The sequence below is a fragment of the Pempheris klunzingeri genome, chromosome 22, assembly GCF_042242105.1.
Source record: "Pempheris klunzingeri isolate RE-2024b chromosome 22, fPemKlu1.hap1, whole genome shotgun sequence".
Lineage (NCBI taxonomy): Eukaryota > Metazoa > Chordata > Actinopteri > Acropomatiformes > Pempheridae > Pempheris > Pempheris klunzingeri.
In genome coordinates, this window is record NC_092033.1 from 16,856,863 (window position 1) to 16,872,744 (window position 15,882).

At 45.1% G+C, this 15,882-nt stretch overlaps 1 protein-coding gene across 1 annotated transcript in view; it reads right to left on the bottom strand.

Moving 5' to 3' along the window:
- Window positions 1–794: 794 nt before the first annotated feature.
- The window catches only part of dennd5b (DENN/MADD domain containing 5B), a 65,621-nt gene continuing 50,533 nt past the window's right edge, over window positions 795–15,882 (bottom strand). The window contains exons 9-22 of the mRNA XM_070853560.1: window positions 15,607–15,697; window positions 13,786–13,917; window positions 12,639–12,791; window positions 11,589–11,673; window positions 11,405–11,486; window positions 10,694–10,822; window positions 8,196–8,317; window positions 6,935–7,080; window positions 5,275–5,393; window positions 4,194–4,381; window positions 3,471–3,553; window positions 2,423–2,549; window positions 1,621–1,795; window positions 795–1,064 (exon numbers count right to left, since the gene is read on the bottom strand). Of these exons, the coding sequence (XP_070709661.1) occupies window positions 881–1,064; window positions 1,621–1,795; window positions 2,423–2,549; window positions 3,471–3,553; window positions 4,194–4,381; window positions 5,275–5,393; window positions 6,935–7,080; window positions 8,196–8,317; window positions 10,694–10,822; window positions 11,405–11,486; window positions 11,589–11,673; window positions 12,639–12,791; window positions 13,786–13,917; window positions 15,607–15,697 (1,816 nt within the window). The 3' untranslated portion in view covers window positions 795–880. The remainder of the gene's footprint in view (window positions 1,065–1,620; window positions 1,796–2,422; window positions 2,550–3,470; window positions 3,554–4,193; window positions 4,382–5,274; window positions 5,394–6,934; window positions 7,081–8,195; window positions 8,318–10,693; window positions 10,823–11,404; window positions 11,487–11,588; window positions 11,674–12,638; window positions 12,792–13,785; window positions 13,918–15,606; window positions 15,698–15,882) is intronic.

Sequence of the window (15,882 nt, forward strand, 5' to 3'; positions counted from 1 at the left end):
GGTGGTGCGGCGGTCACCAGCTACAGGCTTATACAGCGACAGGCAACAGGCAAACGCTGGCTGCTGTTAGCAAAGATGTGAAAGAACCACACACGTGGGGTGGGGGGGGGGGTTATCTTCCTAACAGCGTGCATATCTGTCAGCAATTTTCAGCGCACGGAACAATGTTCAGACTGATTTCCTTCCTTTCAAGCAGCCACTGCCACAGTTCATACACGTTTACTATCAAAGTCAGCTTGCAGAAACATCAGGTGAACGTTAGCTTTATTTATTTTAGCATTAGATATTAATCGTGCTGAGAGGAAGGACCGTGTTGTTGGTGTGTTTTACAGAACGTGTCTGGTGTTTTTCTTGTGGTCGTCAAATCCCATGAGAAGGGAAATCAGAAAGTGCTGACATACAAACACATGTCTTTTCATGGGATTTGTTAACAATGAGAAAAATACTAAATACTATGATGGAGTACTTTTGTCCAAACAAGCTTTATGTTGCTCCAAGTAGAATTTCAGTGTAATGAAAGCAGTGGCTGCCTTGGAAGGTAGGAAGTCAACCTGAAAATGAACGGTGTATTCTGGGAAATAGCACGCAGTAATGTGCACTAATGCGTTATGATGTCACTTAATTAGAAAGGGTGTTTCAGAGCCACAGGTGGGGGAATTATACTGCATCCAGGCTTACGGTTGGTCCAAAACCCGACTTCTCACATGAGCTTTGGGAACCAAATCTCTTTTCAGTTTTCATCCCTTGTCCCTCACTTCCCCCTTCCCCGATCATTTATCCCAAAGCCGGTCAGCTAAAAGTGGAAGGGAGGGTGAAGTAGGTAGTAGTGAGGGGAGGTTCTGGGGGAGCAAAGTGACAGCCCGCTGGCTCCTCCTTGGGACTAAAGGTCGATGCCTTTGACCAGCGAGGCTTCCAGCGTGATGGGGAAGTTGTGCAGCGTCTCCAGGACTCCGATGAGGGCGTTGACAGTGATGCGGTCTCTGAGCAGGGCCGTGTCCTCGTACATACGCAGGATCACCGGGCACTCCACCAGCAGGGGCAGCCACTGGGGCAGCAGGCGGTCTCTGCAAGACAAACGCATGCAAACACATTCTCCTCACTACAGCGATTCTAACCCTGAATCCATTTCCTGGCTAATATCCCCAGAGGGCAGAGAGACACAGCTGTGGATCACTCACAGAAACATGGGACATCCAGTGTTCTTTCTTTTTATACTGTTGCTATGTGGGATCATGTACAAATTAAAAAGCAAAGCTCAAGGAATTGACCTCTGTGGAATCTCTGAGATGATTCTACCACTGAGGGTAACACAGAATGCCCCGTCACTGAGGCAGGAGGGACACCAGACAGGAACAGGATCTCTTGGACCAACTGACTCAAAGTTTGTTTTGTATTAAATTTGATAGAACGTCACGACCTACAGCATCAGAGGCAGAGCTGAGATCCAGCAAAGCTACAAAAGAGACTCATCATGAGTCACTGTCGGTGTTAAGGTGACACATTACTCTCACAGGGGCTGTGTTGGTGCTGCGGTTAGTTCCCAAACCTGACCTGAACACATTCTGGCATAAATAAGCCTTAAACTTGTCCAAATGTCAGAAAAGTTCTCCTGAAACTGACCTGGCTCCGAGGCAGACCAGCAGCTGGAACTTCCCGTCCTTGCCGATGTTCCTGGAGGTGGAGTTGATGGCGTTGACGTAGTGACACAGTGATTGACAGGTCATCCCCAGGGGCTCTGCGGTCTCCTGAAGGTCTCCCATCTGGTCAGCCGACTCCATGTAGCCAACGGCCTTCTCTGCAGAGGATTCACAACACTGAGTCTGCAGCATATAAAGGTGCCTAACAACTTTCTGTGAATACTTCTCGCTTATACTGCAGCGATGCCGCTCCTTTCCTTTATACACACATCTTTTCTGAGAAGAACGGCTGCAAAACTGTTAAATGCATAAAAAAAATAAATAAAATGTGTAAAGATGGAGTTCCAAAAGCACCAACAAAACTGCTATAATTATATTTAGTTATATGTTATATTTTGTATATAATATAATAATAATAATATAATATAATAATAATAATATAGGTTATATTTTGTTATATGTTATTGTTGGTGTTAGTAGTAGTGGTAGTAGTATTATTAGTATTATATAATACATCTCCTCAATCTGAATGTACATGTTGTTATATATTATTATTAGTAGTAGTCGTATTATTTGTATTATTATTACTTTTGTGTTTGAAGTTTATTCTTATTCTTTTGGAGCTGTGCGTAACAAAAAGCAATTTCCCCCTGGGGATTATTAAAGGAATTCTGATTCTGATTCTGATTAATGAACAGAATCTGATGTAAAAAAAAAAAAACCTAAAATGAACCAAATGAAATCCACCTCACTGGCAGCAGGTGGCGCTGCCGCTCCGCACTCACCGACAAAATCCCACACGAACACGGTCTTCTGGAAGAGCCGGGCAGACTTGAAGCCGTGATGGAAGAACTGCTCCAGAGCTGCCACCAGGCTGTTCTCTCCGCACAGCAGGACGGTCAGGCTGCCCCTCTGCATCGACACAACCGGGAGGCAGAGGGTCAGAGCACACAACACACAGACGACAAAGCCCAGTGCAGTTTGAGTTGATGTTGACGCTGAAATATGGAAATAGACTATACGAAGGATAAAAAGCCATTGGATCGGGTGGAAAATGCAACATAAGATCCACAAGAGGATCTCGCATTTCCATAAAGTTGGTGAGGGAGACTACACAAAAGAAAGAAAATCTGAAATCTCTTAAGCGAAGGCAAAGTCAATGGATCCAAGCACCATAAACACCAGACCCCACATCTTTTAGTCTGACCCTCCCCGCCTTCTTCTTTTCTTTAAACTTGCAGCAACACGATGCAAACACAACACTGACGTACAGTATAATCACATTTATTTACACCTCCATCACACTCCGAGCAACATGATCATTCATTTGGAGTGTTTGGGACGTCACCTGAGTCCAATATTCATTTTCTTTTAGCTCCGGTTTTGGTTTCCGTCAGCTCCTCAGGGAAATATCTGACTCTTTAGCTGTTAAATGCTCCACTATGTTCACCAACTAGTCTCTAATTGTGTCTGCTGAGCAGGACGTTTGCACTGTTGTCTGGTTCATAGCCAGCGTTGTCTGGCTCACAGCCTCTTTCGGGGCCGCATGCATCACTATCCGCTCTCTATCCTCTCTCCATCACTCCTTTAACAGAGGGCACTTAAAGTGTGCTGGATAAAAGTACGCTGAGCCATTTGTGCATCTGTTTCCTGTGAGCAGCCATAAAACACCACTTTACTGACTGGAACATAATGAGCAGAGTCAGTCAGAGACAGACAGAGGGGGGCTGAATCCACAGTGTAGTGGCGTGAAGGGCTCAGAGAAAGTCCAGCAGTAGTTAAGTTAAGAAGAATCGTTTTACTCACGATCAAACAGAGGAATTCATTCATTACCTCTTTCTCTGGCTTGTGGAAGTGTTTGATGATGTTGTTCACAGCCTCCCCGATGGCCTCTTGGATTTGGGCTGAAGTCAGTTCTGGGATGAAAAAAAAAAAGCAGCTGCATCAATATTTTTTTTTTTTAAATCAGATTTTTCTTTAGGACTGTTAAAATGAACAATGGCAGCTATTACATGGGTTAATTCCAGTATTTATACACATATAAGTACACTATAGATACTCATAGTACATTTACCACTTCTAGGCCGATGATTTAGACATTATGATTTAAATCATGGCAGAGAAGAAGCTTTGAAATATTTAGCCACGAGCGTGCCACTGGTAAAATTATGTTGATTCAGTTAATTATTATCAATCATCAAACCCATTTATTTAAAAAAGCACTTAATGAATTGAGTATTAAATTTTTTTTTTCAATTTTTAATTGATAGATTAATAAACTTGAAATAAAAATAATTGTTTGACTTGCCATCTAATTCAGTTTCCTTATTCTGAATGATGCGTTGATAATAATTAACTGATAAAAAGCTTTAGAACTTAGCAGAGAGAGCTTACAAGTAAACACACAACACTGGATGTTAACCATGTTCCATAATTGGTCTACAGCTGTGAGTTGACGACTATCAGGGCTGGAATGGGATGATGGGATGGATTTCAGCCGGTTATGGCCGGTCCCTGGCTCTCCGGAGCTGCATGCGACTCCTGACAGATACTCACTGTATCCACGCCCGGACAGCGATGTGATGCTGATGCGTCTGGCCTGGGATGGCGAGCGCTGCAGCGGGGGGGTACGGCAGCATCTCCCAGAATCTTCATCTCCACTGGGCAACGCCAGCTCACCGATGAGGACCCTCTCCAGGCTGCCATCGTCCACGCCCTTCCCGAGCCACCGTCCGCATGGAAACCTGGAGGGGAGACGTCACGGGCATTTATAGGCAGGTTATAGGAAAGTTATCTTAGAGGCACTTCTTGTTACACTGGCTGGAATTCTCATAACAGCCCGGCAGCAGTCAATAAATGAAATAGTTTGGCATAAAAAAAGAAAAGAATCTGGTGTCTAGGCTGTAATAAACCCAGCGAAATGACTGGACGGCTGCCCTGCCTGTCTACCTGTGTACCTGCCCCCCCCTGTGTGCACTCTGCCCGTGAACTAAAATGGTAGAGAAAGTTTAAAAAGTGGAAATCATGTCTCGGCGACAGACGGTCGTGAGTTACAAGCACGAAGCACACACCCACGGAGTCAGAGAACGAGACAGAGCCGTGGTCGTTTAGTGGGCTAACCACGCGTCCATGGAGCGAACTCATTAGCACAAAGCCTCTGAGCCGAGTGAGCAGCTGCCGTGAGCCGAAGGTAACGTGGCTGTTTTCCTCGTGTTGATGTGATTGTGGAATCCAACAGACTGAAAAAAAAATAAGTGAGGCTTTCAGTCAGAGGTTGCGCTCAGAGCAGATGAAGGACCCGGCAGCCGTGGCCGGTCTTCCCATCACTGCTGTGTTCGGCGCACTCATGTGCTGTGGAGGGGTGACTTTGCAGGGAGGCCTGAGGGGGAGGGAGTGGGATATTTTTGGCTGGATACTTTCAGAATCGAGCCAATTGTGCTAGTTTCTCCGACACTGAAGGCTGAGCCGCTGAAAGGCAGATCAAGCAGTGACTTCTGGGCTTAGATACGGGGTTCTGTTCTGCCAAACCACTATAACTTGTCGGTATGTTAATGATTCAGTCTGGACCAAAGTGGCGGAGCGGCCAAGCAAGCGACAGTGAGCTAAGTATTACTAAACACCAGCAGTCTCTGCTTACCTGTAGGTGTGTCCGGTGATCTCATTGCGCACCATCACGCAGTCCACCAGCCATTTAGCCAGGAGGCCGGCGTTATCGTGACCTAGCTGCACGGTGGTCAGCCTGCCCAGGTTCTGACACTAAACCCAGACACACACACACACACACACACACACACAGCGGAGAGAAAAATCTAGTTAGCACAAAGTATTTCTAGTCATTATCACTTCACATCCTCCATCAATGTACAAACCAGGACCGCGACAACAACCGCATCACTGCAATGTCACGTCATGTGATGCCTACCACGCAATATATTGAGATGATTAGCACATAATCACTGCACACGGTCCCTGTGGAGCATTTTCGCCGCCGTAATAAAAAAAAAACCCATGTGGTCACGGCCCTCGCACGCCTGATCGTCCTTCCCCCCCCCCCCAAGCGCTGTTATTACCGCTGCCGTCTTCCCATGAATATAGATGGGCCTGATTCCAGGCTGATTATGTTTGACCATCTTTGATTAAGTGAAAATGAATAGACTTTTTTTTTTTGTTAGTTGAATATAATTGTGTTATTAAGATTTTTCTATATTTGTCTTCATCTCATTTCCCCTTTTAATTCATGGAAGTGAGAATTAGTTGAATTAAATCCTTAATTCCTTTCAAGGATGCTTTCCCAGCATGCACTGAGTTGAAGTTTCCACACTTAGTAGCTCATAACGTTTAGCTACATTAGACATAATAATCACATTGTAGGCCTGAAATATGACACAGAGGAGCGTCTACACTCAGAGGTGTGAGTGCAGCTAAATTAAAGGTGGTGTTCTATTCTTTGTAGCGGGATAATAAATCAGCTACGACCCTGGGATGATGATGACAACAATGCCTACGTGTAAACAGGCAACAGGACAACTGAAAAACAGGCATTTTAAAAAGGACAGAGGGGCAAAGAGAGAGGGGGGGGGGTAATGGGAGATGGATGAAAATATAGCGCAGGCTTCCTCTAACCTTGAACAAGGCGGAGATGTGCGTGTGAGGCCTGAAAGCAGACTGAGGGAGATGGAAACACATGTTAACATACAATGGAGGGACAATACAAAAAATGGTGCCGTGGTGATCTCAGAGCCAAAACAACAATATCATCCGTCAAGCAAACAGAAAGAAAGAAAAAAAAAAAAAGAAGAAAACCCATCACCAGTGCAAACAGGCAGGACAGACATGCAGCGTGAGGAGGATGGCAGAAGTGTGTAGCCTCTATATATACCTGAAATGTCCGTAATAACCCCTCATTGCACAGGAAAACTATGTCATATGGCAGGTCTTTTTATGTACAGTCCTGTTATTGATATGCTACTGTAAGGAAATAAATGTTGGGACAAGTAAGACATTATATAGGTTATACTGCAGCATGTTTGTGCCTATGTATTAATCTATGCATGTATGGAAGCCAGACAGACCCTTAAACTGTACTTTACTACAGTCTTTGAACGCAGCATGCACAGTGTTGGTGGGATGCTTTCACGCTGACAAAGGAGGTCTGAGGGATTGGAACTGAACATCATGCCTGAGTCACAAACACCCTCCCCCACATCACCCAAACCGCACTCAGCTCTTGGTGTTAGGGCTTCACGCCACGTCGCTCTGTGCTCGGCCTGCCAGAGGTCAGAGGTCACACTACTCACGTCAAAGGTCATCTCCAGGACGTTCTTGGGGATCTGCATGATGCCCGAGTCTCCCAGCTCCCCTGACACACACACCCAGGGGTTGGAGGTGGTGATGGAGTTGCTCAACTTCTTGATGGGGATGATGACGACTCGGTACGGGATCACTGCGGGTGGGGGGGGGAGGAGGGCGCAGAGAAACAAACACTAAAATAAACGTGCTAATTAGACAATGTAGGCTCTCTAACTGGGTCACTTTCATAAAGATATTGCAGATTCGGGGCAAACACACCGCAGCGGAACAGAAACAGAATAAAAGATCAGATCAGCAGACCAGAAGAGACCTAAAATCATCACCTGGTCATTTATCTGAGTGAGTTCAGCTATTCTGTGTGTGCCAACACCAGGCTGAATAATGCACTGCATTTTAAATCTCTGGTTAAACTGTACATACCCCCTCATGTTTTATTGACTCTAGAAGGTCAGCCAGCCACTGATCCACACTAGACTCCATTCATCTAGCAGCTGACACTGACCAAAGAAGTTGGAGGGGGGGGGCGAGTGGGGAGAGGATTTTCTGGGAATGTGTCAGGGTTTAGATCTTCCACAGTTTATAGATGCCTATAGTGGTCACTAAGGCTACTTTCTACAAGCTACGTGTTATATTCATCCTTTAGGTTTAGCATAACACAAGCTAAGATCAGATAAGAACAAATAAGATAAGCTAAACTAAGATAAGATTTTATTAATCCAGAGGATCTGTGTGCACAAAGATGTCGTGACTACGACCACAGGCCGTTTGTCACAGGCTGCATGCGTCTATGAGGAGAGATGTTCCCTTTTCAGATTGTTCTATTTGAATAGTGGATTTGTCAGAAGAGGTAAAACTGTGTGAGCAGAAATGTGCTTTTTAACATATTTCATTTCTTGTTTGTCCTTTCAGATTTCTCACAGTCCCTTGAGGGGGCTCCAACCCCCCAGACCGAGGTTATTCTAGCTAACTAAAACTACTACTTTAACTAAAAGCTAAAGCCAGGTGTGAACTACTGCTGTTACTGTAACTACAATTCAAGTACTAGAGCCCGACGTCTGTAAATCTCCAAATGAAATTTAAACTCTTTAATGAAATTTAAGAAGTCCTTCTTATTTCTACTCTGAATCCTGGAAATGTCCCCCCCGCTTCCTCTAACTTGGATCGTCCTCAGCGATGACATTCTGTCACCGGCTGTGGTGTCTGGTGTGTGGAGGGTCGGAGGTCACGCGCGGCCGCAGGAAAACTCACTGATGGTGGTGAAGACGCTGGTGAAGCAGAAGTAGTCGACGGCGTTGAGAGAGAGCAGGTGGAAGAGGAACTGCTCCTTCTCCTCCTCGCAGCGCAGGAAGGCGTAGCGCTTGTACAGCTTTCTGTAGACACAAAATAAAGAATATGGCCACTAGTGCTCTATGTGAAACTCCAAATAACTTTCAAGTGGAGCTGGCCGCTTTTTGTATACTATGCCATGACATACAATACACTGGATATACACATTTTCTTTAAAATAACAACCCATACATTCTCAAATAGTGGCCGAGGCCAGAGGATCGAGGGATCACGTCTGTATTTTGAGTCAGGCTTGTATTAGAGACCCACTGTTTTACAAGTTTTAGTATGCAGTAGGTTTGCTTTAGTGTGAGGCGTCTCTATTCTGGGCTTACGATCCAGTTCAGCTGTGTCGACAGACGCTCTGCAGTCTCCCCCTTTGATGAAGGTGGCCTAGTGGACAGCCTGTTGTAGTGTCTAGTGACAGAGTCTAGCGGGTTCTGTTGTGAAAGTGAGACTCTCTCTGTGTGAGAGAAACACTGGCAGGCTGCCGGAGCCTCGGAGGAGTTGTTAATGGGGGGTAGTTATGTTGCTTTAGTCAGCCATAAAGTGTGTAGATAAGCTCAGGTTGCAGCGCCTTAGTTACTGGAAGCCTTTGTGTTGTGTTATCACAGAAAAGAAATAAACAGTCTACAGGTTCTATAATGTTATCTCACTGTAGTCTTCACAGCAGCGTTGGTTCAGACTGTGAGCAGCTAGTTAAAACTGGCAGCCCCCCAATGATGTCCGGAGCTCCAGAGCTTGGAGGCTGCAGGCTCCATATTTGATTATATCAAATATATTCCATATACACTACTCACAAAAAGTTAGGGATATTCAGCTTTCAGGTGAAATATATGGAAAATGTAAAATGTGAATGCTACAGTGATATTATATCATGAAAGTAGGGCATTTAAGTAGAAGCATGCAATGGTGATTTTATTCATCTTAAACTATTTATTGAAAGAAAATCTAACAACAGTGGTAGGTATACCACAACAAAAAATGTTCAGTGCCTCAATAAATTGGGATGTGGCCAAAGGACGTCCACTCCTCTCCTTTCTGTGACTCTTCCAGTCTCTGTATCACTGTTCCAACCTCCTGATGACACTCTGTGACCCTCTAAGCTCAGTGAACACCTCCGTCTGAGGACTTCCTGTTTGAAGCCTCCAGTGTTGAGGTGCTGCTGATCAACTGTTAGGTGTCGTCTTGGTCTCATGATGTCAGAATGTGAACAGCAGGATGAGGAGGACTGTTTAAATACCAATTCTAACTGAAGCAGGAAATGTATTGGTGGATTCATGGATCAAACCTGTTGTGAATGTTGCTGTTAAGCTTCTTGTTAGAGAACAGCAGCTGGTGCAGAAAGTACTGAGACACTGAACAGTTGGACATGTGCATTCAAAGGTTTAGAGAAGGTCACATTAAGTTCACCTGGAAAGGTTAGAATGCATTTTAGGTTCATCCTGAAATTTCACCTGGAAGCTGAACATCCCTAACTTTTAGTGAGTAGTGTATCTCCCACATATCAACCTGGTGGACTTCAAACAGAACCTCATTTGTTGCGTTCACTCAGGCAAAACGGTAGATTTATGTAGTAAGGGGAGTTTTTAATTTGGCTTTTGACTAGAGCCCTTTACCCAAGAAGGTCAGCTGAGCTCAGCTGATTTACCGTCCCAAAGGATGCCGCTGCTTGTAATTGGTCCTCGGTGTCATGTGACTGTACCCTGGGCTGGAATAATGTGGCAGTTCAGGACTGGACCGCTGCTCTGAACCCAACAACTGCGCCTGTTTCATGAATCCTATGACATTTTTGTAATCATTTTGCTTGCATTTAAAACTTTTAGACAAGCATTGTGTAAATAACATGTACTGTTATCATTTTGCGCGTCATCAAACAAACCTGGACGTATGTAACCGTAAGTTTAGAGGTTAAGATCTGCAAGGCTCTTTGTTGGCGTTACGTTAACATTATGTACATTTGCCACTGAAACAGTATGTTTCGCTTTCACGAGAGGAAAGACTTCAAGGTTGAAGAAGAATGACTTTGCTTGGAAAATTCATGACTGGTTTACTTCCATAACTCAGATAAAGAGCAGCCACCGGTGGCATTGTCAGTTGAGTCATTGATAGTTGTATAGGGAGGTCCTACTAGAATAGGTTTACCTGATTTACTGTTCAAAAAACATTTCTTTTCATAGCAGACATGGCTGCTGCAACTGTTTTCGGCCTCTTTCTGCTCGCTCTGTTATAGCAGAGGGAAAAAACAATAGCGGACAGCGAGGTGGGTTTAGGAGGTTTTCAGTGGGCGAGAATGTCGGCTTGCTGACATCATAAAGGGAACCAGATCTAAACAGTGTGTTTTTTCCACACGCATGTACTGAAAGACGGAGCAGAGAGGATATTCTTTTTTCTTTGGTTGATCACACGCGTGTGCTCACTTGGTTAAGGCTTGTCGGGACAGCAGCTGTTTGAGGTGCTGAGAGAGCAGCTTCTTCTCCAGTGACAGGCGGATCCAGGCTCTCGCTCGGCCCACGTCCGTCTTGATTTCTGACATGCTCTGGATATGCCTGAGGAGACAAGACGACGGACAGAAAGAAGACAGAGAGAGGAAAGCTCACACCATAGACTGTAAAGAAGAAGTGGACATGGCCACCGTGACGCCGCTCATTGGTTTGTGGGAAGTTGTTTCAGAGCCTTTGAGTTTAGGCAAATCCATACCCTGCTTCCAGGTCTCTTTTTCAGGTAGTACAGAGGAGGTCTTTTACAAAACTCTGAATATTTCCTCACTATTTGATAATCTTTGGTCTGTAAAATATCAGAACAATGGTAAAAAGTGCCATTCACGACTTCCCACAGAGTGTTCGTGATTAAATGTCTCACTTTTTGTCTGGCCGACACTCACGAAACCAAATTCGGTTTCATACTCATTCATTCATAGAAAACAAAGCACATTTTCACATTTGAGAAACAGAAGATTCTGCATTTACGCTTGAAATATTCATGAAAACAGTCATCAATGGATTTTCTGTGAATTTACTAAGCCAATCCAAATGTGCAGCTTATTTCTATGAATATTACTCAAATTAGATCAGTGCGCTAAGGAAATAATTAGAGTGCCTGTAATCTCAGTAGAGGACGGCAGCACACACCTCATGTCCTGTATGAGGGACACACGGAGAGATGGCATAGCTATGGAACAATCAGACTTCCTCCTCTCAGGAACGTGTGACACTGTCGAGGAGAAAACACAGGATACGAGGTGATGATGACTTTGTTGCACTCAACAGATAATACAGGACTGTGTGTGTGTGTGTGTGTGTGTGTGTGTTTTACCTGGTGACTCTGCCTGCTGCTGCTGCTCTAGCTTCTCCTCTCGGGCCTGGTAGTGCAACAGGTGCGACCACAAGGCGGACTTCCCCTGCAAGGTCAGAGAAGTGTGTGTCAGAAATTCAAAATCACAAAACACACACACACACACACACACACACAAGCCAGCACTGACAGATTACAGGAAAGATTATACACACACAAAGAGGATTCACAAGGCAATAACCTCTTAGCCTCAATATCCGATATGGTCAGAAATACCTGACGTGTTCATACTGACAGTACGAGTGAGTGTGCGCCCTCACATCTGCTTTAATACAAATCTGGTTTAAACATTTGTAATGTGCACGCACCGTTGTGTGTGCCAGTATGAGGCCTCACTAATACACTGCCTGTCCAAAAAACAAAGTCGCCACCTGGATTTAACTAAGCAAATAGGTAAGAGCCTTCCATTGGATAATTACTGCAGTGATGAATATGTTTCAGCTGGCAACAACTTATTTAACCCCGGCTGATGCGGTGAGGGAGCATAAACATTGGACTCTGGAGCGATGGAGGAAGGTCATGTGGTCTGATGAGTCCAGATTTACCCTGTTCCAGAGTGACGGGCACATCAGGGTAAGAAGAAGCTCTCCCGTCATCGATACAAGATCTTGGCGGAAAATTAATGCAACTCTGGATGGAGATAAATGTTGTGACATTGCAGAAGCTCATTGAAACGACGTCACGGCGAATGTGTGCTGTGCTCAAAGCTAAAGACGGTCCAACGAAATATTAGAGTGTGACTTTTTTTTTTTGGACGGGCAGTATATGTTCCTGTATGTTTAAGTGTTCCTGTGTGTGTGTGTGTGTGTGTGTGTGCGTGTACTGTACATGTATTACTCATGTTGTGGGGACATAAATCTGTCCCCACACTGTGGGGAATGTGGAATTGTAAGACTTGGCTTTGAGGTTAGGGTAAGTTTCGAAATGAAATGAATGTAAGACCATGTCATTTCCTCTGATGTGACTGAAACACAAGTGTGTGTGTGTGTGTGTGTGTGTGCGTGCGCTGACCTGTTTGACCTGCAGCCCGTGGCTCCAGATCCTCTCCAGCAGGTCACACAGGCTGGCAATCAGAGTGTTCTCCTCCAGTCCAGTGATGTTGGCCTCACCGTGGCCCAGCTCCACAGCCTCCCGGCCCATCTTCTCCACCAGCATACGCTTCGTCTGAACACACACACACACGTATTAGAACAATGGGTGGTAATATCAACTTAACTGTGGTTCAAAGGGTAGTCTGGATATCGTCTGCCAGATTGACTGCCAGTGTACTCCGGTGCAACATATGGTCAAATTGTTCAAACTAAATACTGTCAAGCTAGAGAGAGGAATATTCTGCTAGATTTCTATTTTTTTTTTTTTAAATCAAACTCACTTATTTTGAAACAATTATATATGTAAGGAAGCCAAGTAATCCAGAAAATAGATGCATGTAGATGTATGAATGGAAAGGAAAATGTTACTGAACTCAGGAAGAAGTAAATAAGTGGTATTTTCAAATGCAATGAAATAACAACTAGGACAATAGCTGAGTGTATTAACAGCACACTCCTTACACCTTGATACACACACTGATGGCACTAATTCTCTAAATCGTGAAAGCAGTTTTGCTTTTCAGTCACACAAAGGACGTTTCATATGGGAATGGGCTCCGTCTGATGTCGCTGCAGGTTAAAGAGTTGAAAATTACAGTGAATGTTTGGGGATGCAGGAGACAGAGGACTTAGAAACGAAGAAGAGCTCGCTACAGCAGGAGGTTTGTCCCTTCTGCCGTGGCAGCCCCGAACAAACTCTCTTGCTGCATGCTGCTCGGTGTCCATCTGCAAGTTTCCATGTTGGATCGTCTGTGAAAACAATTCTCATTCCGGGATAATAAATAATAACTAATTAAGATTTTTTGCATCTCAGATGGGAATTCTTCTTCAGATATTCCCAAAACTTTGAGGAAATGCATTTCTGATACCTAATGTTGATGAAATATGAATGATTTCATGTGTTTCTCCCTGAGTGCACCGTTCACGAGATGACGCCGCTCACAGCTGTGAGTTTGCAGAAACCACGCGGGTGTGTGGGACTGAAGAAAGGTGTCGGTGGACGACTGGGCTAAAGAATCACAGCTCGTTTCTAAACGCGGGGACGTGCTGTGGCTGAATTGTCTCACCTTCATGCGACACTCCTTAAGCAGCCCCTCCACGAACTTCCAGTTGGTCTGGGCGATGACGGCGGGAGACAGATCAGACAGTTTGGGCTGTCGGAGGTTCTTCCCCAGGCTGCGGGCCTCCTGCATGTACTTCTGAAGATCAAGCACAAGCAGTCGGTGAGCTCTGGAGAACAGGCGCTCCAATCAGACCGACACAACGCAGTCAGCGTGCGTCTTATTTACTCTTCTGTGCACCCATGCTTAAGGGGGAGGCGTTAAACTTCAGAGGGAGCTCAGAGTGAGTCCTTGAAATGTAAACTTTTGGTTGTTTCGGTTAACGTTTGGTTTAGAGTGACAGCTTAGCCTGAAGTCAGTTAAAGTGATGTATGTTCCTGTCACCCTGACTGTTTCCACTTACTGGGCATTAGGGACTAAAAGTACCCCCCCCCCTCCACACTCAGCTTTCCCAACCTTTCTTTGTGCTTCAGAGTTCTGTAGTCCAGTGTTTTATTACCCTGCTGAATAATATGATGTTCATGAACAGTATTTAAATAATCAGATTTTATACTATACTACTAACTAACACATAAAAAAATAATAATCAGACATTCACTTGTATCAAAACACAACGTAGGTGATGCACAGAGAGCAGGAGGAGCTTTAACCAGCATCTATTCCAGGAAGAGCACTGAGAAGAGGATCAGATAATGTTTGCATCAGACGCTCCTTTTTGTTTCTTTTAATAGTCAGCATTTTTTTTCTGCGGTGTCTTCGGACCGTATCGAGAGTTGTATTATTACTGCTAATGCAAGTGCCCCCCCCCAACACATTAAAAGTGTTCACCGGGTAGCTCTCACTGTGAAGCAATAGGAGGGAATGTGATGTGTTTGTGTCAGTGGTTAGTGCTGACTGGAATTGTTCATTATTCTACAAAACAAGACAATAGTCATTGATTTAAATCAGCAGACTGGTTTCATCATATACAGCCGGGAGTGATGAGTTACAGGTGACATGCTGCTGTTATGGGGGGGGAAACTACTGGCTGTGTGTGGAGCATGACATCAGATGGACTGTGGTGACTTCTTGGCTGTACAGAAAACAGATGCAGCAGCTGCTCTCATGTTGGATTTCTGACAAAGTACTCAATGACTGCTGTTGTGCTCCAAACACCTGCCACAGTAACCGCGGGTGTTGCCAAATTAACTTTCCACTCCTGAAAAGTGGCAGGAGATGGGAATTCTAAGAATTGAAATGGACGGGAAAATCTGTAGACAGAGCGCCTCAGTCACACAGCTCAACTCTAAGAACAGGTGGGTGAGATGAGTGTGAGGTGTGGGGGAGGTGGAGGGAGTCTGTGAGAGGGAGTCCACAACACAGGCACGTCCTCCACATACCAGGCAGGATGCAGAGGCGGATTTTTTAGGCGGTTTGATAGGCGGAGGGGACGCATTGTCCCACTCCCAAAATGCCATGGAGTTCTGCAGGCACAGACAGTCCTCCACCTGCTGAGGAGGACGAGGACGAGGAGGAGAAGGAGGAGGGGGTTCGACCCGATCCCAACCCACCGCCAACGGACAGGGAGAGGACGGCGACGAAAGAGCAGAATGGAAAAGAAAAACAGAAGGCAGCGTGCACGTGAAGAGAAAGGGTGACAAGAAAAGCTCAAACAGAAACCAACAGGAATTCAATAGCAAAAGAAACACAAACAAAAAAACATGATGCCACGATGCATACAGAGAAAATACAGACATGCTCGTACAGTACGTAACGTTAGAGAACAGAGAGGGCACGAGGGCATTCGGAGGACAGGTTATGGGTTATTGTGGTGGGGGTTTGTTCTACCTCTTTCAGGTCGTTGTCGAGGTTTAGGTGCTCCGTCTGCTGTCGGTGACGGTCTTTCCTTCGCTGAGCCGTCGCTGTCCTCTGAGACCACCTGCAGTTAAAGCAACGTGCAGCCAGTCAGTCAGTCATAACATGCAGGTGTTGTCTTTACGGCTCATTTCGTTTCCCCTTAGTGGCGGCCGTGAATCTGTTAGATTATCAGTGTTCAGTAAAGAGCCTGAGCGGGGACACGGTTAGGAATGGAAGCACGAAGAAACAGCTAAACCTCGCTGTGTC